The following is a 22,736-nucleotide window of genomic DNA, read 5'->3' as shown; positions in this document are numbered from 1 at the left end:
TCCCAGCAACCAACACGTTTGATCATATCATTAACCCCTTTGCGTAAAGGTCTTATTTCAGTTCTTTACAACTGCATATCCAATATTTCCCCTCACTCTTTGCAGGATGATAGGAGGAACTGGGAGAGCGATCTTGGGGAGAATTTTACAGATGATCATTGGAAGGCTGTTCTTGATTTAATACATGCATCTTCTCCTTGCGCCAGGCACAGTGTGTTACAACTCAAAATAGTTCTAAGAGCACACTTGACCAAGTCAAGACTGGTCTTCCCTACTGTTGACCCCTCATGTCCTCGCTGTAAAGGTCAACCAGCAGACTATATTCACATGTTCTGGTCTTGCCCCAAACTTCACACATTCTGGGCCAGCATCTTTGGCGCCTACTCTAAAATGCTTCAAAGAGTCATCACCCCCAACCCTGTATGTGCCCTATTTGGTTTTACCCCTGAAAATCGTTCCCTTATAGCATTCTCCTCCTTGATTGCCAGACGTCTCATCCATCTCTCTTGGAAGGATCAGGCACCCCCCAGCTTCACTAGGTGGATAAGGGATATTATGCATTTCCTGAAGCTTGAAAAGATCAAATATACTCTTAGAGGCTCCTTGCAAAAATTGAGGACGGTTTGGGCCCCCTTTTTAGAATACTATGACAGCTTGCAAATACCATTAAATAAAAATGACTAATGGGCTCTTATCAGAGGGAAGCGGTGCACCCCCCCCCCTATCCCCCCCCCCCCCCCACACCTCCTTTAATCTTTTTTTTTTTTTCATATATATATTTTTCTCTCTATTCTCCACGGTTTACTTTACTCTACTGATACTTGCTTATTTTGACATATTGTACTGAACTGTATATGCTCCTTCTGTAATCCTTCTTTGAACATACACTTCAATAGACATTCTGGTGAAGATCTGGACTTAAAGGGACAAGCTGGGATGGGTGGGTTGGGGTGGGTTGGGGGGGAAAGTATTTTTGCGCATTATTTGAACATTACCTATTTTTGGGTAAAAATACTGTGAAATAAGAGTAATGTTTTACATACGATTGTAAAATGTTTGAAAAAAAAAAAAGTTAAATTTCTTCATGTCCATTTTGGTATATTGTTAATAAAAATATATTAGACAAAAAAATTAATGTGGCTGAACGTAACACAACATTGTGACACAGATTGACCACTGGTAAATACTATACTGCACCCCAGACGTATTCAACCTGATGCTGGTTGTGTTGCTGAACCAAAGCGTATGTGTGTCCAGCAGGACATCGGCTGGCTGGCTGCATCAGTATCTTCTGCTGTTAAATAAAGAGGCAGAGCAGCATGCAGACCATCTAGATCAGGGGTGCCCAACCAGTCGATCGCGGTCTACCAGTAGACCGCCGACAGATCCCAAGTCGACCGCGAGGGGTGAAGAAGAAAAAAAAATATATATATATATATTTTTTTTTTTAATAAAATAAAATTTGCGCGGGACATATACGCGCGGTAGCGCATGCGCTGTCAACAGCAGTTGAAAGCCGTCAACAGTAATTACGCACTCCTAAACGTTGGCATGGCTGAGGGGAAACGAGCTAAGAGCTGAGAAGGTGCCGTGCGCAGACGGAATGAAACCCCCACTGAAGCGCTTGAAGGTAGGTTTGCAATGTTGACACTAGGCTGGTAGATCTCGGGAGGTTGGCTACTTGAAAAGTAGATCTTGGGTCAAAAAAGGTTGGGCACCCCTGATCTAGATACTCCCCAACCTCTGTCCTCCCTCCAGCTCATCCTATCTGCAGCCTCCTCCTCCCTTCATCAGACCTGCAAATTCCTCAGAGTAAAAAGGGGGGGGGGGGGGAAATCATCGGTGTTTCGAGATATACGGCTACTTGAATTCTGAGCTACCCTGGGCGGGATTTAGCTTGGATACTCATAACGTAGGTTGTAGCACACAATACAATGGAAAGACTTCAAATGACAGACTTGGATGCAAAATGTAGCCCTTTAATATACTGATCGGTGTTTCGAGATATACGGCTACTTGAATTCTGAGCTACCCTGGGCGGGATTTAGCTTGGATATTCATAACGTAGGTTGTAGCACACAATACAATGGAAAGATTTCAAATGACAGACTTGGATGCAAAATGTAGCCCTTTAATATACAGAAATTTGCTGTTGGTGTATTAGCCTAGGACAACACCCTTACCAGATTATTTATCTAAATAGCCCTATGTTGTTAGAATTTACAAACTTTATGCAAGGTCTACGTTCGTGCAGTACTCGGCGACACTCTGTCCTAAAAATACAATATTATTGTAAATTATATCACATCGAAAAAGCGGTAGCTAACGTTAGTTGAATCAAGCAAACAAATAGCTGTTTTTGCTCCAAAAAGCTTGATTTACCTCGAATTTTACACAAGATAGTTCCTTCAAATTAGGGCTGTACAGTATGGACTAAAATGTATATACCGGTATGATTTGAGGCATGGACGGTAACGGTATTATATCACGGTATGTTCATTTTATCTTCTAATTTCGATATAAATGCCAGTGAAGGGGTAAAATACTGGTAAGGCAGCAAGACTGCATAAAAAAGTTAGTTACTTCCATCTCTGAAAAACACTAATGTTTAATAGTATGGATTTGTTTCGGATCTAGTTTTGGCATCTCAATTTGGCTGAAGTGTGTGCGGGCAGGTAACGCGTACCTGGGATCGAGTGTTTTGACCATCTCTTTAAAGCCCTTTCTATCGACATTTTGAAAGGGAACCATGTCCTTACACAGGTATACATGACAGCGTTTGTTATCTTGTGCCACTGCTGGCATTTTGTCGTAAGGGCTGGCTTTCAAAATGCCTGCGGAAGCAATGTCTGATTGTAAAGACAGCTTCACTTTACCAGTGTCTGTCTCGTACGGTGTTACGCAAGCACGCAGGAGCGCTTGCTGTGCACCTGCCTGCTTGCACAATAGCATACTGCCTGAGAAGGCAGTATCGCTGTCAAATCTGTCCCTGGGAAAAGTAACGTGGCGCCGAATTGAAAAAGGAACTATGTTTCGTTACCATATTTTCAGTAGTTGCGCATAACTTTACTTTATACAAGAAAAAGTAGTTAGTTTACTGTATTAACGCGTTACTTACTTTGTTATGCGTTACACACAACACTGTCCACACCGGTCTCACGGTAACAAAGAATCAAAAAACATACCGTAGCGCAAATTCACACTGGTGTACTTTCTATACCGTTTATACCGTAGGCCTACACCCCTACTTCAAATTGACATTAAGAGTTTCCATCAGACTCGCGTGGTAGCCACGCGTCTCATCCAAAGGCGAGCACAGTTGGCGCTGTGTGCTTCAAAATTCTAGAGCAAGTGCTGAGATTCCGAATGGCCCAGAGAAATGTCAATTATAAAAATTATTGTTCTAACAATTATTATCCAATAATGTTTAATTTGAAGGACAGCCTTCCCCGCACCCCCACTAAAAAAAACTTTGGTTCTACTCGCTTCAGGTGAATGACCCAATTGACCAAGAAAACGGCGATCGTCGCCGAAAAGCGACAAGTTTGCAGGTGTGCTTCATCCATCCCTCCACATGCTGCTCCATCCCTCGACCTCAGTCCTCCCTCCCTCCACCTCTGTCCTCTCTCCTTCCATCTCTGGTCTCCCTCCCCCCCCCCCCCTCCCTCCACCTTTTTCCTCCCCCGCTCCATCTCTTAGCTCCCTCCCTCCATCTGTAGTCTCCCTCCCCTTCTCCCCAGGCTACCGTTATATTGATTCTTATTCTTATCCCTGCATGTGTTGTGTGCGTTCCCTGCATGGCTGTAGAGAAAGCATGAGGAGAAAGAGAAGAAGGGGGTGAGTGTATTTCTGAGGAGCACAGATCGACAGACCTAGACGGTCTCTGGGGGGACACAGTCCACATTATGTTCCTGCCTGGGCTGAAGCCTCTTGTCCGTCAAAGCTGTGGGTTTTCCACAGTGAAAGGACGGGGGATTTTCCATGGGCCGGTCAGCATCTTCTGTGTGCTCTTAATGAAGCGCACTGCCATCCAGGAACACCGGAGCAGGGGTGTGAAGGCATGATGCTTACGCACGTTGGCACACCATGACACCCCAAGGCCAGTTTCCCTCCACGGCCCAGGACAGAGGGAGATGGGGTTGGGGGAACAAATGTTTTCATTGACTGAGAACCAACATTTCTTACTTCCATCATGTGTATGCATGTTGATGGAAGTAAGCTGAGAGTGTGTATGGTGGTGGTTGGGGCGCGTGTGTGTGGTGGTGGTTGGGGCGTGTGTGCGTGTGCGTGTGCGTGTGTGCGTGCTTGCGTGCGTGCGTGTTTTTGAGTTCTATCGTTATTGAAGAGCAGAAGAATGCCGTTCTAAATTATGTGTGTCCAGCAACCTGGAATGCATGTGAAACCGATCCAGTGGAGACAGGCCAGAGGTGGGTGTTGGGTCGGCGGTCTCTTCCTGTTGTTGTTGCTGTATTCATAAGTGAAGTTCCGAGTATCAGATATGAAAATCACAGCGCTTTTGTTTGCTGTGTGAGAATGTTTTTGAAGATGACAGGAAGGTGGTTTAGGGGAACAAGAGTCGAGGTGGAGGTGGGGTTTGCGGGGGGTGAATAAAACATTACGGCTTGAGGACACAAAAGAGCGATTCATCCGGTCTCTGGTTGAGCACTACCCATCACGGGACAGACTGGATGAAACGGGCCCAGACCCAGGCGGGGCAGAGAGGTAGACAGCAGACTGAGACTGAGAGAGGGATCCAGAGATAGCTGAAAGACAGACACAGAGACAGACAGCGAGACGGACCTAGAGACAGAAACAGCAGAGAGAGGCAGACACCCAGCAAACAGAGAGACAGCAGAGAGACAGACAGAAAGCCAGACAGAGACAGGAGACAGAGGCACACAGTAGAAAGAGAAAGACAGAGGCAGACACAGAGACAACAGATAGAGGAAGACATAGTGGACCGCAGACATACACATTCACAGAGACAGACAAAGATACATAGATACAGCAGACATGAGACAGCATACAGAGACCAACACAGAGGCTGCAGACATTGAAATTTGCTGAATGGTTATCACAATATCAAAAGTTTATATTGGTAATTGACAAATTTACCAGTATGCAATGTTATGCTGCAATACCTTAAATAGTGACCAGGGTAATTATGCTCTCTTTATGTTCATTTCGAACGTAGGAGCTGTGTATAGTCAAACAGATTTACAGCTTTTCAAATATTGCGATATTCAATTTCTTATATGGGACCACCCTACAGTGTACCATGAAGAATCACCCCAGATAATCTGATGAGCACGTTATTGGTGTGTTGTAAATGTGGGATGAGTTTAAAAGGTGATTTCTATTCAGACAATGAAGAGGATTTAAAAGGAAGAGAGACAGAGCTGGAGAAAAGACGTTCAGCAAGGGAAGGATTAGAAGAGGCTTTAGTCTTTATCACACACAAGCTAAAGAAGATAAGATAAGATCAGAGTGTGTGTGTGTGTGTGTGTGTGTGTGTGTGTGTGTGTGTGTGTGTGTGTGTGTGGGGTTGTGTGATAGTGTGTGTGTGTGTGTGTGTGTGTGAATAACAATGCATACTTTCTATTCTATGTTTGGGGAACAATTCAACGTTCCATTTCGTCCTGAGTTCGCCTTGGTGTGTTCACGGCCTTGCAATCAGTCGATGGAACTTTTTCAAATATATAATGGCATAAACTCATAAACACTTTCATACTATAATTTGCCACACCGCGTTCTGAGCGCACATCGGACTAAAGCAGGTCCTGATATCGGCCCACAATGTACTGAAGTCTGATGTCTGAAATCGAATAGAATGCGATACCGATGGAATCCCCTCATGACCCTGAGAGTCACCGTGGGGCCGACTGAGGGGCCCTAGGGGAGGAAGCCTCCGAGAGCCAGAGGTGGGTAGAGTACTGAAAATCTATACTCAAGTAAAAGTACAATTACTTCCTTCAAATGTAACTTGAGTAAAAGTAAATATTCCAATTGTAAAAACCTACTTGAGTAAGAGTAAAAAAAGTACTTTGTTTTAAAGTTACTCAAATTACAAGTTACTTTACATTTTTGTATTGCAGTGCTTGGATCAGTGAAAAAGACCTAACGTGTGTATGTGTGAGAAAGATGCACTCTCAAACATTTCTCACAAGTTGCTTCATTCTGTATTGTTCATTAAACAAACATAGGCCCATCAAACAAATTTAACACTAAAACATGGAATTTAACTTCAGCTTTCACAAAAGCATTGTAGGAACAGTTACCAATTAAACACTAACCTGGCTGGGGGGGGGGGGGGGGGGGGGGAAGAGAGAGAGAGAGAGAGAGAGAGAGAGAGAGAGAGGAGAGGAGAGAGGAGAGAGAGAGAGAGAGAGAGAGAGAGAGAGAGAGAGAGAGAGAGAGAGAGAGGATACCCCTTAACAGTGGTATAATGAGCACATACCAGAGCCTGTCGTGATCTATTGCTTAATTATAAATAGCTCTGGTTGTTGTTTCTGTTCCACAACATTTGTTATGTCATGTTTGTGGTGTGGGATGAAAGAGAGTGGTAATGAATCAGATGTAGTGAGTGTAACATAATTCACCTACAGTATTTTGTTATTGTTGTTCTTTCAATTGTGCTGTCGTTTACTGCATGTCATTTACTGTTTTGGGGGGTGGTTCAGGGATCGGCTGTCCCTTTAAGGATTACGGCGTCTCATGACGTCAGAGCCCATGCGGGAATTGTTTACCTGCAGCACGTTTCGATTTCCGGCTTTTCTCTTTGACTAAATAAATAATAAAAGCCTGGTCTGTCTGCACATACAGACAGACGGCAGGGCTGAGACAGGCCGCTGAGCAGGGGGCTGCGCCGGATCTGCTGGGATCGTTCAGCTCTGGTCCCTCCTACACCCCAAAAATAATTTCTGATCTCATTCTTCATGTGAGCCGTGTTTGGCAGTTAAAGAGCCCATGCCATTAAAATCACATTTTTCCTGTTGTTTGTTAAATAACATAGGTCTAATAAGTTGGTGAGCTGGGTGGTAAGGTTTGTCCTCTGAATGCAATAGGCAAATGAAAGGGAAAAAGGCAGAAGAAATGAGCCAATCTGGATAAGGTGGACACTGTGGACGTAGCGTTGTCAAAACCATTATTCATGCCCTGCCCACGTTGGTTGGTTCGTAACCACCCACAAGATTCTGAAGAGTCGTGTTAAGCTAGGCTAAATGCTAATACGTGTATGGTAGTTGCTTGGTTCGTAGTAACAGGCTAGTTACAGAATTTTGAATGCAATGGCAGAACAACATCGAAGTACATGAACTGCGACATGCTGGCCTGCCGCCAGGTTGCCGCGAGGCACCACCACCCGCGAAGCACCACCGCCCGGCAGCGGCAGCTGGGCTGTGGTGCCTTGCGCCGGCAGCAGGCAGCAGGCAAGCGCGCGGTTCTGATCTACTACAGATTGATGTGAGAGTGGACGAACCAGAGACGTCGGAGAACCCGACAAAGTCCTTTGGATTCATTATATCGTCTGGACGTGCAACAAGCTTTTGGCCGTGATAATATGTATTATTTGATATAGATATCTATGTATTTATATGATATTATTTATATATAGAGCTCCAGGACTGTAACGCAAGTGTTGCACACTTCCTTGTTATTTGGATAACCGTTCTGCTGTGGTGTGATGGCTTATAACACGTCGGACTCTCGTCTCCTGGTATTTCTACAACGAACTCGTAGTGGGGGTTATCTCAGCCATGGTTGAGAATGAATTGGGGGAAAGGAACTTTGGCTTTGACTCCCGGAAGTAGGCATGAACCACAACATGGAGGAGAAAGGGGATTGTTGACTCGCGAGTCGTCTCCCGCCGGAGCCTCTCGCTGCCGATGGACCACCGCCTTCAGGAGGCGGTGATTAGCGCTGACCGCTGCGAGGCGGGCGTGAAGCAGGGCTCGAAGCGGGATACATTCGCGGCCAACAAGTCCCCTTCTCCTCCATTGGGTCGTGGTTCATGTACTTCAGGGAGTCAAAGCCAAAGTTACTTTCCCCCAATTCATTCTCAACCATGGCTTAGATACCCCACTACGATGTCTCGTTGTAGAAATACCAGAGACGAGAGTCCGACGTATGCCGCCATCACACCCAACAGCAGAACGGTTATCCAAATAACAAGGAAGTTGTAGCAACACTTGCGTTACAGTCCTGGGGCGCTACATCTAAATAAGATCATATAATACATAGATATCTATATCAAATAATTCATATGATCACGGCCAAAAGCTGTGGTGCACCTCCAGACGATATAATGAATCGCAAAGGACTTCGGTCGTGTTTCTCCGACGTCTCTGGTTCTTCCACTTCCACATCAATCTGAAGAAGACGTCGGATCGTTTGAGATTCATAATGCCTATCGTCTGGAGGCTGCACACAGCTTTGGCCGTGATAATATATATTAGTGATATAGATATCTATGTATAAAATGGGTTTCTAAGAGCCATTGCGATACATCCACCGTAAACAGAGCGCATGGTACCGTGGCTACAAGCTGCTCAGGGCCAGGTGATAATATATATTATAGATTATATGATATAGATATCTATGTATAATATGGGTTTCTAAGAGCCATTGCGATACATCCACCGTAAACAGAGCGCATGGTACCGTGGGCTGCTCAGGGCCAGGTGATAATATACATTATATATTATATTATATAGATATCTATGTATAATATGGGTTTCTACGAGACATTGCGATACATCCACCGTAAACAGAGCGCATGGTACTGTGGCTACAAGCTGCTCAGGGCCACACCCCCACCCCCCTCCTTGACACGCCCACCGTAACCAGAGCGCATTGTACTGTGGCTACAAGCTGCTCAGGGCCACACCCCCACGCCCCCTCCTTGACCTGCCTTGACACGCCCACCGAAACAGCGCGTTTGGGGAAGCTCTATGTGCGACAGGTTCGGAGTGGGCTGTAACTCTGCACCACGGCTGAATTTCGGGGACGTCTTTGAATACTGTGTTTGTGGCCCACTAATACCTATATTAAAGCATCCATAAATAGCATGGCATGGGATCTTTAACAGTCCCCAGGGAAGAAGAAGAAGAAGACAAGAACAAGGACTACAATGACAAAAAGGTTTTTGTAGCAGAAGAATTTGATGCAATTCCAATATCCAAAACATGCATCCGATATTGACATCGCTCTCTCCAAAGCGTTCCCGCCCACTCTCTCTCCAGCATAGCGCACATCTTAGGGGATGAGAACGCATGTGGACCAGGATAAGATGGGCCAGGACACTCAAGGTTCTCATCACACCGCCTGCACAGCATCAACACTGGCTGAGGAGAGAGAAGGAGCAAGAGGGCTTTCAGGGATCTGTTGTGGCCTGCCTACTGAGAGGTGTTGATGATGTGGTTAGAAACCCCATGGGGGATGTGATACTATGTTGGCCTTAACGAGAGAGATATACAAGATAAATAGACAGACGCAAAGATGGCGGATGGCGAGAGATCAACAGAGTGCAAAGACAACAGGAAGGACTGTATATGAGTGAGAGAGAGAGCGAGATCGAGAGAGCGAGACCACAGCTCGTGAGGTTACAGGGATAACAGTGAACAGCACTTCCCCGCCGGGCATCTCCAGAACTCTGGTCATTAACAGAGCTGTGGTGTTTTTCACAGCAAGGCTCATTCAGTCCCACAGACACACACTGAACTTGGGGAGGACCAGAGGAAATCTGAACCAGTGATGCAGGGGCAGGAATGACCAGCGTGGCAGTGGATCAGAACAAACTTATTGGTTCATAAATCTAGTGAACTAATAATATTTCATCATTATTAGAAAAAATAAAAATATTAAGGCATACAATAAAAAAAAAGATGGCTGGACAACCGATCACCAAACACAACTGGAGAGAGGGCAGAGCGGCCATTGGAATGGTAAACACTCTGAGTCATTCAGCCATTGAATGAATGTCAAGAGTCTTTCTCCTGCAATCAGAGCTCCCTCCTGGGGTGATCCCAACGCATCCCTCTTCCCAGGGGCCGCGCGCCACATGAAGAGAGCCATCAGCGGACACACACATGGCCATTATACAGCACGTTTCTCACAGCTGTGGTGAGCGTTCAGGACGGGGGCCCTTGCTCGGGGGCACGTTGAGTAAAGCGAGCCAGAAGGAGGGTCTTCAACATGCAACCGTCTGGTTGCCAGACGAGTGTGTTCTTCTCTGGAGGGAAGCCCTGTCCCACTCAGCCCTCCCAGCCGCCCTTTAGGGCGCTGACGACCGGGATCTGTCCGACTCAGCCCTCCCAGCCGCCCGGGACCTATCCCACTCAGCCCTCCCAGCCGCCATTTAGGGCGCTGACGACCGGGACCTGTCCCACTCAGCCCTACCAGCCACCCTTTAGGGCGCTGACGACCGGGACCTGTCCCACTCAGCCCTCCCAGCCGTCCTTTAGGGCGCTGACGACCGGGACCTGTCCCACTCAGCCCTCCCAGCCGCCCGGGACCTATCCCACTCAGCCCTCCCAGCCGCCATTTAGGGCGCTGACGACCGGGACCTGTCCCACTCAGCCCTCCCAGCCGTCCTATAGGGCGCTGACGACCGGGACCTGTCCCACTCAGCCCTCCCAGCCGTCCTATAGGGCGCTGACGAGCGGGACCTGTCCCACTCAGCCCTCCCAGCCGTCCTATAGGGCGCTGGCGACCGGGACCCGGACGCTGCGGGGGTACGCCGAGCACGCTCTTCTTATGGCAGAGGAGGAAACCCAGCTCACAGCATGGGCCCGTTGCCATAGCGACCTGATTTCTCCGGCCTGTTGAGGTTGTTCACACAAGCAGAAAGGGGGCTGGGGAACGGGGAGGGGGAGGAGTGAGGAGGAAGAGGAGGAGCTGTAGGGAGATTCAGATTGGTGACTGTAAACAGCTCCTACTTCCAGGCATCTGGGTGGGCTTCACACACACACACACACACACACACACAAACTCTCTCAGCCTGGCTCCCTCGCTCTGACATACACACAACCCAGAGGAAGAGACCAGAAAGACTTCCCTGACCTGCCCTCGGTTCCCTTCTCACAGAAACCGGTCTGATCACGTAGCTTTGAACGTGAAGCTACGTGAAACACTGATAATTAGAAACATACAAACATTAGCCAACACAAGAGCTCTCTCTCTCTCTATGTCTAGCCCTCTGTCTCTCTGAAAGCCTTCCCTTTCAGAGAGACAGAGGGCTAGACATAGAGAGAGAGAGAGAAAGGAAGTCACAGAGACGAAGAGCCAGAGAGAGAGAAACAGAGACACAGAGTACAAGAGAGAGTGAGAACGAGAGAATAAGAGACAGAGACAGAAAGAGACATAGAGAGCAACAGATTAAATGGAAAGGCCCCCAGTAATGCAAACACACACACACCAACACTTGTGCGCGCACCCGTGTGTATATCTATTGAGCGTGTGTGAGTGTATGTGATTGCATGTCCGGGCATGTCTGTGGCGAGTGTTACTGGAGATGGTGAACTCTGGTGACAGTGAGATCTTTGAGGGAGAGATCAGCCTGATCCAAGTATCACCCAGACCTCTGGCCAACCCCCCGGCCCACAACCCCCATAAAAGTCCTGTAGCCTACTTCCATCTGTTGGAGGCCCACAACAGACAACAACAACCAGCACAGAGTCCATCCACCCGGCCAGAACATCCCATCACCACACACTAAACCAGGTCACTGCAGAGACCCCTCCACCAGGTAACCAAACACTAAACAAGGTCACTGCAGAGACCCCTACACCAGGTCACCACACACTACACCAGGTCACTGCAGAGACCCCTACACCAGGTCACTGCAGAGACCACTAGACCAGGTCACCAGACACTACACCAGGTCACTGCAGAGACCACTACACCAGGTCACTGCAGAGACGACTACACCAGGTCACCACACACTACACCAGGTCACTGCAGAGACCCATCGAAACACTCAACCCATAAATGAAGCTACTGTCACAATGGCACCCATTCCCATCAGGGACCATGATGGAAATAAGTGCTTGCACTTATGCCGCTTTTCCACTGCATGGTACCAGCTCGACTCGACTCGACTCAGCTCGCATTTTTTGCGTTTCCACCGCGAAAACATGGTATCTGGTACCTGAAGTGGCTGCTTTTTTTAGTACTGCCTCGCTCTAGGTTCCAAGCGGCTGAGCCGATGCTAAAAGGTGACGTTGGCAGACGGCCGGCCACTGATTGGCCAGAGAGTGTGACGAAGTCACGAGAGCGACATGGCAACCATGCTGGTAACAGCCATAGCAGCGCCGCAGCCAACATATTCCACTTCTTCAACTTCTTCAACATGCCAGCTAATAATAGTAATGTTATCGATGTCCTCCATTGTTGTTATGTGGGTTCTCTCCATGTGTGGGTTCCGTAGGTGTTGTTTGCGTCGCGTACAAAAATACGTCACGGCCCTTTCGCGCAGCCGACCCCGCCCACGTCCAGGAGGTACTATTTGCGGTGGAAAACGACCCGTGCTGCTGCCCTGTCGAGTCGTGTCGTGTCGAGTCGAGTCGAGCTACATGTGCGATGGAAAAGCGGCATTAGTCATGTTTTTCTTTTATCCCTTGGATATGTCTTTATTCCAAATAAATCAAAATCCCAGCTCCTTACGGTCGACCATACCCCCCTTTGCGTCCCCCGAGTTGAACCCCATAGCACACACGCACAGCTGTCTGCTGTCATTATCCCCTTTGTCTGTGTGCACCCCGACACCATCCACCCCTCACCCCCACCTCTGTCTGGTAAAGCGCACGACAACAACAGGATCAGACCCCCACCCCAAATACAGATATGCAGGGTACCCGGGAATGTTGCCTGAAGCTTCTCACTGCAACACAAACATACTTCCTTCATCATGTGGAAGGAATATAAAGAGCTTTATGCCCCAATGAAAACAGACGCACAGGCTCAAAAAATACACGCTATAATGTGGACTTTACGTTTTTTTTGTATGCATCTACTTTATTGACTTATTTCTTTGCATCTTCATTTTAATTCATACATTTTCATTCAAACTTAATATTAACGTTCAGTCATAAGTTATTTCTAAGCAGATAGTTAATGATGAGATGAACATTAATAAATGCTGTGGCATTCCATCCAGTGGTAGGCTGTCATACATCTGGCTGGACACTCCCACTTTTCCAAAGGGTAGATTTACATTTACATTGAGGGCATTTAGCAGACTCTTTTATCCAAAGCGACTACAAAGCGAAGTACATTTGTCAGAAGAAGGTGAATCAATAAATTGCGGTCGGTACAGTAAGGATGTCTTAGCCGTAGATTTAGACGTGCTATTAATTGCTAGCTAATCAACATCCCACCTGGTGGTTCAATAGGGTTCCTTTAACATAACTTATGAATCATCTACAAATGTATAGAAATGTGTTGTGAATTATTAGTTTATCAGTTATTATAAGTATAAGCCTTTTTACACACCAGTAAACCCCATTCCAATAACTTGTGTTTGAAATATGTACACTGTTATATTTTGTCCTAATTACAATTAAAGATTTGTTATACTACAGGTCCCACCCAGAGGTCAGGCTGCCTCTCAGGACATATCCAATGTTCGTTTTTTTACTTCATTTGTTGGAGGCTGGATCACCGAGGACATACCTCCACCCAAAGACTTTGTAGGGTCACATTCCCTACAGGCACAAAATAGTCTTCAACATAAAACATTTGACGGTCCTTGTTGAATGATTGTCATTCCATGGACATTGACCCACCGTTAAACACAAACACAGACATCATGTATGTCAGGTTGTAAACGTAATGCAGTGAACGTAGCCTTGGGTTTTCAAAAACTCCAGCCCCTCCAAGCACTCTCTCACTCTCACACACACACACACACACACACACACACACACACACACACACACACACACACACACACACACACACACACACACACACACACACACACTCTCTGAAGAGTGTCACCACCAGCTGGTGGAGGAACATAAAAAAACATGCGTAGCAAAACAGGAAATGCATCAGCAGGGGCCTATCAGAGGGCTTTATCAGGTCACAGACTGCCCTTCTGAGAAACTGTGTGGCGCCAAATGCTGATTGGCCTATCAAAAATGCAGCCGTGTCATTACAGGTCAAGACGTCAAGAGGTCAGCGGTAATCAAAGGGGTTTTTACGCGTGTGCGTATGTGTGCGTGTGTGTGTATGTCTGTGCGTTACCATGGTGATCTAAACAACAGGGGGGATCCTGGGGGAAACACAAGAGGTTGTGTTGGAAAGAGGGCAGAGGGAACGCTGTGACATCATCAGGTGACGGGCAGATTACAGAAAGAGAAAGAGAAGACGCATTCCTCCTACATTCAGAATACAGTGGTGCCCAGAATGCAAATAGGTCCAAATAGAAGGCAAACCGTGGCTTACACAGTACCCTCTATGTTTTCCAGGCATTACGGCCATCTGTTCTTAAGACCTGGCCAACCTTTCTTTATGGAGATGCAGACCATTCGAGGGCCGTCAAATGATTATTGTTATTTATCTCCTCCCTTGTATTTTTACATTGGGTTATTTTTCATTTTTCCCATTGTTGGCCCGTAATGTCATCAACGTCTGCAACTTCATCTGAAGGCAGCGACCATCAAACGTAATCCCCGGCACACACCTTCGGCACTCTTTTGTATCCGGTGCAAGCTAACCCTCTGCCTGCAGAACCATCAGTCCAGAGCATAAGAACCGGTACTAAACAGGGCGTCTGAGCACCAGAACCGGCCCCTAAACAGGGCGTCTGAGCACCAGAACCGGCCCCTAAACAGGGCGTCTGACCACCAGAACCTGCCCCTAAGCAGGGCGTCTGACCACCAGAAACGGCCCATAAACAGGGCTTCTGAGCACCAGAACCGGCCCCTAAACAGGCCATCTGACCACCAGACAGCCCCTAAACAGGGCGTCTGACCACCACTATCTTTAGCGATGACACACCACCGCTTCAGAAGACAACAGAACACAGAAACCACAGTCAGACATGAATGGGAAAACCAGATCAACACTGCAGAGAGAGACAAGATGAAGGGGACAGTCGAGTAACCAGCGGCAATGGAGGAAAAGTGACATTTATTTACTTTAATCTGTTCGGAGTTCATAAATAATCAAACCACTACGATATACTAACAACAGTCGGACAAAAAGGGACAGAAGGAAGAAGAGGTGGACAAACCGTGGTCAGGAGGGAGAGACAGAGAGAAAGAGAGACAACAGGAGAATGAGACAGAGAGAAAGGGAGGGATGGAGAGAAAGAGAAAACAGGAGAACGAGAGAAGAGAGAAAGGGAGGGATGGAGAGAAAGAGAGGAAGAGAGACAACAGGAAAACGAGAGAGAAAGGGAGGGATGGAGAGAAAGAGAGGAAGAGAGACAACAGGAGAACGAGAGAGAAGAGAGATAAAGGGAGGGATGGAGAGAAAGTCAGATAAAGTGAAAGACAGACCGAGAGAAAGAGCGGGAGGGTTTGAGAAAAATAGGGTTGGAAAGATATTGAGAGTGATAAAGGGAGAGCTGAAAGCAGTTGGGAGAACCTGAAGGCCTCTACTGGAGAAACTGAAGAAACAACCTTTGCGTGCGAGAGTCAAACCGGATGCTTCGGACCCTGGTCTCTCCTTTATAATTCATATTTTATGACACACAGACACACACACTTTAGAACTGGATCTATCCTTTTGGGGATGCTTATCACCACCAGATTCCCAAGCTTTGCCTATCAGCCTTGTCACAAACACACACACACACACACACACACACACACACACACACACACAGTAATTAGTGTATCAGCTCAGTACTTCCTTCCTAGAATGCTGACCGATACATTACTCGCCTGAGACGGAGGAGAGAAAGGTGGAGGGGGAGGGGGAGCGAGGAGGAGGCAGAAGGGAGAGAGTGGGGGTGAGGGAGAGACGGAGACAGAGTCAGAGAGGGAGCGAGAAGTGGAGGGAGTTCATGATAATTAGCAGGATAAGTAAGGGTGAGGCAGTGCAAGGAGAGGAAGAGAGGAAGAGGCAGACAGACAGGCTGCTATTGGCGTGACAGGGTGAAATTGCGGCAGACGGAGAGGAGGTGGAACCATTAGGATCCAAACAGCTGAAAATAATAAAATTCCAACCCGATAAGCAGGAAATCCCCCCCCCGTCCCCCCCTGGGAGGCCCCCAGCCCTGATCCAGCACCGCCAGAGCGTGTGTGTTGGGCACAGACATAGAGGTGTGGGATATAAAGACACCAGAGCCCCCTGTTCTGTACCCCTCGCTGCTCAGCTAGCCAAACTCACACACACACACACACACACCCAGACTCACACACACACTCTCCTGTGGCGTTTGTGAGATCCCCCCCCCCCCCCCTCTCCCACTCTTGCTCTCTCTCTCTCTTACACACACACACAACCCCCCCCCCCCCCCTCCCACCACCACAGGGTCCATTGTTAAGCAACAAGGAGTCAATAACAGAAAGGAGATAGAGTTAATGTAGGAGAAGAAGAAAGAAAAGAGACAGAGAGGGAAAAAAAACAGAACAGCCAAACGTTGCCATCTAGTGTCTACCCGACAGGAAGGGCACAGCTGATATTTGTGAGATCCTGGACTCACTTTCATCTGTTATCATCGGTCATATCTCCCTCTCACTCCCCCTGGAGGTGCATATGGGGGAGGAGGTGATTCACCTCAACAACCATGATCCTTATGTGACTCTCCACCACGGCTATACAACCCCTATATTGTTTTGTCAGTCGGTCGCCAGGCAGACTGTGTCCTGGGAGGAGGAGCGATGTGATTGGAGCGCCTGGGTTGTTGGGTTGCTGTTGCCGAGAGGCTGCCAAGACTGAATTTTGACACCTTATTTACTTCTTTTTAGGAACTAACACTCGCACACACACACGCGCACACACACACACACACACGTGACCACACAGCTGTGTCTAACTGGATGTGGGTGTGTGCACCAGGGAGGAACCTGGCCTGGGTGAGAAAGAGAGAGAAAAAGCGATTGGTGGAGTTTTGCCAATATCCCAAAGGTATTCCCTATGTTTATCAGTTATTTTCTGCTGAGCAGGACAAGCTTTCAGACTCAAGTCATGGCAGCCGTTAAATGTGGAGCATTATGAAGTGTGATACCAATAATACGTCATGCACATATATATCAATTGACGTGTGTGTGTGTGTCTCTTTCAGCGATACAAGTACCGTCACTGGTCTAGGAGTGTCCTCACAAAAATGTCAACAGCTAACTTTTTATTTACAAAAATAAATAGATAAATAGATAAATGGTCAGTCTTTTTTTGCTGAGGACCCCCGCTGGCCCATCTATGTTCCTCCAGTCTGTTACTCAGCGTACAACACTAGGTGCGTTTCCATCCCCCTAATTTAATGCGAACTTTGAAGTATCGAATCAGTTAACGGTGATGGAAACACCAAAATTCGCATAAAAAAAGTCTATCCGCTCGCTTGAGGTGGTTTTTGAGAAATGCGAAACAGAGTAAATTCGCAAAATGGGACATGGAAACACATTTTGCGAATCAGCTGTGACGTAGCGAACTTTGAACACACAGGACTGACAGTCTTTCAGATTTCCGCATAACGACCGGCCATAGCAACCCTGCCGACATCAACGTGTAACGTCATCACCCTATTCCGCTCCAACCACTTGATGGAAACGCACCTAATTCGAATTACTTTTTTGCGAACTTTCTAAAGATTCGCATCACCTTTTAGATGGAAACGCAGCTACAGGCCTGCCTCTGAGGCCCTTTGCAGTCTCTCCACCCTGGCGCTATGGAGAAGCTGTAGAGCTGTCCTACACACGACCGAAACACACTGCTGGTGCTTCAAGTGATGCTGATAGTAAAGCTCTAGCAGGCCACACTACGCAAACTTTTTTGAGCTGTATTTGTTGATGTGTGATATCTATAACTGTCTGCAGTTTCACTAATGTAATCAAAAGAACAACGATGTACTGTGCAGCATTTCTGAATTATATGGGAACAATCTGCAGCAACTCAAATCTTTGACTCTTTGCCTCATCGTTCCTAGCCTGACTTGTAAGTGACTTTCAATAAAAGTTGACATCTCATTTCTTTTTACTTCTCTTCTGGATTGCTAGAAGAGCTGATTGAATGCATCGTTATCTGGTCATGTGGACAATGTTGTAACTAATCAGGAAGCCAATTACTTTTCAATACATATGTGCTCTAATCCTGATTCATATGTCCACCTAAATGATATATAATCATATATAGGGATGGGATCTCCTCTAATCATAAGGTCCTACTCAGTACAGTGGAATGAGTGTTATAACTTGCATGAATGCATCCTTTTAGAAAAGGGATTAACGTTTATAATGCATTGAACAGCAGTTATGAAACTACATTATTTACCTTATGAAACACTGTGCATATAATTAATTGATAAACAACTGACTCCCACCCAAGGTGCAATGAAAACTGGAAGGTAGTAGGAAATCTACTACCTCCACACAACAAACGGATCATTTCAACAATCAAACCTACAGAAGAAAACTAGAGAGAGAGAAAGAGCGGTGTTCATACTGAAGGTAGAGCTAGAACCATGTGTTCAGAGGACAGTTACGACACCATGACAGAGTACAAAAAACAACAACCATCATGGCACCGGCGCAGTGGAAGCAGACCGAACAACTCAAACCATCTCCCAGCCCCCCTTACTCACACCCCATTGCTCCCTCCTCCTCTTCCTCCACCCCCCCCATCCTGTACCCCTGTTCACCCCAATCCACCCGCCTTCCCCAAACCCACCGCCCCCGATTTGTCTCTGGGCCTCCCTGCTCTGGCATAACTCCACCATGCCCTTACTCACCTCCCCTGCCTTCACCCCTCAAAGCCCCCCTCACACACACACACACACATGTGTACGCACTCTTTCCCACTGACACTCACTCTTTCCCACACACACACAGAGCTACTATCTCTTCTCCTCTGCACCGAGGTCTCCCCTTAGCCAATAGGAAAATGGCCGTCATGGAAGCCTGCTAAAGAGAGGCCTACCCTGAACCACAAACCCGGAGTAGGAACATAGATGTGGTGGTGGTGGTGGGGGGGGGGGGGGGCAACATATTACTGCCGCAATATTAGCTGATGGAGAGAAGAGGGGGGCTGGGGTCTGGGGGGCTGGGGTCTGAGGGGCTTGCTGTGAGCTCGAGCCCACAGAACACTCACCAACATATGGAGTAAATTAGGAACAATCTTATTTTTTACCGACCACTGTGTTTTTTTCCCTCCTTGAGTTCAGCCTGTGTGTGTGTGTGTGTGTGTGTGTGTGTGTGTGTGTGTGTGTGTGTGTGTGTGTGTGTGTGTGTGTGTGTGTGTGTGTGTGTGTGTGTGTGTGTGTGTGTGTGTGTGTGTCGTGCACACACACATAAACATGGAGGAAAAATAATGACTGATTGAGTGAGGTACAATAAGAGAAAAGAGAAGATTTCTCAGCAAAGAAGATGGAATAGAGAAAGGAAAGCTGTTGGCCGCCCAGGCCAAGTTTGGAGCCTGGATGTAAACAACCGGTCCCCAGGCCAGCGCTCAGACGAGCATCCCCCAGCTCACCGGTGGCGAGACACCCTGAGAAGAGTACGAATGACAACACTGCCGTCTCTCTGGGAAACTGCACCAACTGGGCGTGTGTGTGTGTGTGTGTGTGTGTGTGTGTGTGTGTGTGTGTGTGTGTGTGTGTGTGTGTGTGTGTGTGTGTGTGTGTGTGTGTGTGTGTGTGTGTGTGTGTGTGTGTGTGTGTGTTGTTCTGCGTCGTCTCTCCCTGTGGTCGGTCTTCAGGGAGGGGCAGGATGCATTACCTTGAGCGACTCTGCCGGGAGAACCAGTCACATAGTCATGCTCAGACCGCCAGCCTCATCACAGGTCCAACAAGGAGGAGGAGATCCCTCCTCTGAGAACATCAACTCTTGGATGACATCTCCCCTTGCAGGGACATGCTTCCGGTTAGCCCGTTATAAGCATGGTCTGCATAAGGTCCACCAAGGACGATCAAATAGCAAAAACCCTCTGATGAGAGCCTGTATCTCTCATCAAGAATATTCTCAGGCAATGCCAAGGGATCGGTCTCGAAAGAGCCTCTGTCGGAGAGACCCCTGTACGATAAGGGCTCAGAGGTCCACGGGAACACCCATTAATGGTGACGCCATTGTCAAAGGAGGGGCTAAGAAGCTGCGCACGCCGATCTAACCCGATAGACTTAGCTGAAAACTTGCACCCGACCAGGTTTGGTTGAGAGCATACGTCTCCATGGTGATATAGCGACTAAAAGAGATAGACTTTCGTGTCCCAGCTAACCTAGGCTTTGAGCGCAACATACCTCGCTAACCCACTAATCGAGGTTCGTAGTACAGGGCACGCATGCTGTCCGGGGTGTTTTGATTTCAGGTGATGGATCAAGCTGGATGTGTTGAAAGTCTTCGCAGATGTTCCCCCTCTAGAAAGTTCAGCAGAACAATGTCTGCAAACGGCCTTATTTGCTTTGTTTCCTGAAACTTTAAAATGCTTCCACACTGCCATGTTTGCTGCATTAAGTGTGCGCAGATTTTTTTCTCTCTGCTTGGTTTCTTGTTAACAGGTGCGCTCTGCTCTTTTTTCATCGCTATGTATTGTCATGAAGTTGTTTACAAACTTACGTGCGGCTCTTTTTTAATCTCTCTTTTGATGATGCGCACCCGGCTCATTCCACAGTGGTTGCCTTTTTTATTTTTTCTCACATCATCAAAAATAGAAATGTTCGGTATTTTCTTTCGGCCTTTTTACATCTTTAAAAATTATGTTTTGAGCCATTTTCAGTCTAACATTTTCGGTGGCCGAATTTTCGGTGCATCCCTAGATCCCAGTGAGATGGGAGGTATTCCGACTACCAAAGCAATGGGTGAGCACAGGCAGGGGTTTAAAACCATGATTAACGCAAATATTTATGTGAAGGGAGGTTATGACGATTGCACTTTAATGACATGACATCGATTTGTTTCAGTTAATAGCTGAAAGCAGTAGTTGATCTACCGACGTTCTTACGCCCAGCGATGAACTCTGATTCGCTGGATCCGTCCTGACAGCTAGTTTCACATTAAAGCACGTTCTCCCGGTTGCCTCCAGGAGTGAACCCAGCAGGAACCAGCAGGTATTTTGAGTCAGCACGACATAAACAAGTGTCACAAAGCTGCACACTCATCTGGCTCGAGATCAAGACCGCACTTGCCACTTAATCTTCTTCAAAGCATTCCTTTAGAAGACATGCCATTTAAATATTTGTGCTCTTGTGTGGTTTTGTTTGGCGTGTGAAAACGTCACCCCGTGGTTGGTTCCCACAGCAGGAGGTGCCAGCTGACCTGATGTTCAACCTGAACCGAGGTGTGAAGGAAACCATTGGGAGGGACCAATGTGTCTGTTGGAAACGCCACCAACGATGTTATGCACCGTTAAACAGGAACACACACACACAGAGCCCCGTACACATACACAAAAACCGGGCGAGCTGGCCAAGATAACCATACCCTAATATATGTAATAGGTCTGGCATGTAACCAACCGCGACCTTTGACATTGAGTTCAGGTAGGCTGCAGCTCCGTCAAGAGAGAGTGTGTGTGAGTGTGCGTGCACGTGCTAAGTGTATGCCTGTGTGTGTTTGTGAGGAATAGAGTGTGTGCAAGAAAGTTTGGTTGTCATAGCTTACAGTCACAGTATAGACCACATACGTTATGCTATGCCTGTAGTGTGCAACATTTATTTTGGCTGTAAATTGTGCAACCCAAATAAGAGATTAATGAATGTTTTTTAAATCAAGCCAGACGCTGTTTTCTCCATGGTTCTTTCTGCACTGAGGATGATTAACTTTGTTTGCTAAATTGCTCGTTTAGCTGTCACTGTCACAGTAACTGTTTATTGTGCATATCGAGCCGTTAGTGCCAGAATCCCATCTTTTACGATTCACCACTCTCCAAAAGCCCAGTGGCCATTGTGATTAAAAAATAGGTTTTGGTATGTGAGTTATGAAGATATAATCTCCGAGACTAGGCTATGGGTAAAACAATTTACTTGGTTTTTAAAAACGTATAATTCCCCTTGCTTGTAACCATGCCAGCAAGAACCAGGTTATTCAGCACATCAGAACTCGTAATCCGACAGTTTTATAAGCAGGTTGTTCATAAAATATTTGAGTTTTTCTGTCATCTCCAACAAATATCTCCTTGAGGGTGGAACGCTTTGTACGATGAAAACAAGTCTTCTTACCAAACAAAGTGTGCGTGTGGTGTGATCTTACCAGCTGCACATAGGCCACTTTATAATCAGGCTGTTTAACCTTCTGGTTCAGATGGTTTCTCTTCTTGTTGGAACCTGTGAGAAACAGAAGAGTATCATTTCAATGGAGCCCACTGTTAAGATAAAACATTTAGTGCAAGATGCAGGCGAACACTAGCCTGGTCCTACCAGACTCTCGGACTTCATTTAATTTGTACCGAGAGTCTGGACCAACTCAATTGACAAACGTTAACTCACTTGAAGGCGGGTGTCTGTTGAAGTTTAAAACTATTGGATCTGCCCAGTGCCACTCTGGATCTGCCATATACAATCGCTAACGTTTGGTGGGGAATCACGTTGCGTGCAGGCTGTAAACAAACCAATCACTGTGCGTGAAGATGTCCGTCAACGA

At 47.0% G+C, this 22,736-nt stretch overlaps 1 protein-coding gene across 1 annotated transcript in view; it reads right to left on the bottom strand.

Annotated features, from left to right (window-relative positions):
- mrpl23 (mitochondrial ribosomal protein L23) overlaps positions 1-22,736 on the bottom strand; it is a 94,234-nt gene that overhangs the window by 10,701 nt on the left and 60,797 nt on the right. The window contains exon 4 of the mRNA XM_056599069.1: positions 22,347-22,420. Within this exon, the coding sequence (XP_056455044.1) occupies positions 22,347-22,420 (74 nt within the window). The remainder of the gene's footprint in view (positions 1-22,346; positions 22,421-22,736) is intronic.

The sequence above is a fragment of the Gadus chalcogrammus genome, chromosome 9 (assembly GCF_026213295.1).
Source record: "Gadus chalcogrammus isolate NIFS_2021 chromosome 9, NIFS_Gcha_1.0, whole genome shotgun sequence".
Taxonomy (NCBI): domain Eukaryota; kingdom Metazoa; phylum Chordata; class Actinopteri; order Gadiformes; family Gadidae; genus Gadus; species Gadus chalcogrammus.
Note: the sequence above shows the minus strand (reverse complement) of the source record. Positions and strands in the feature narration are given on the sequence as shown.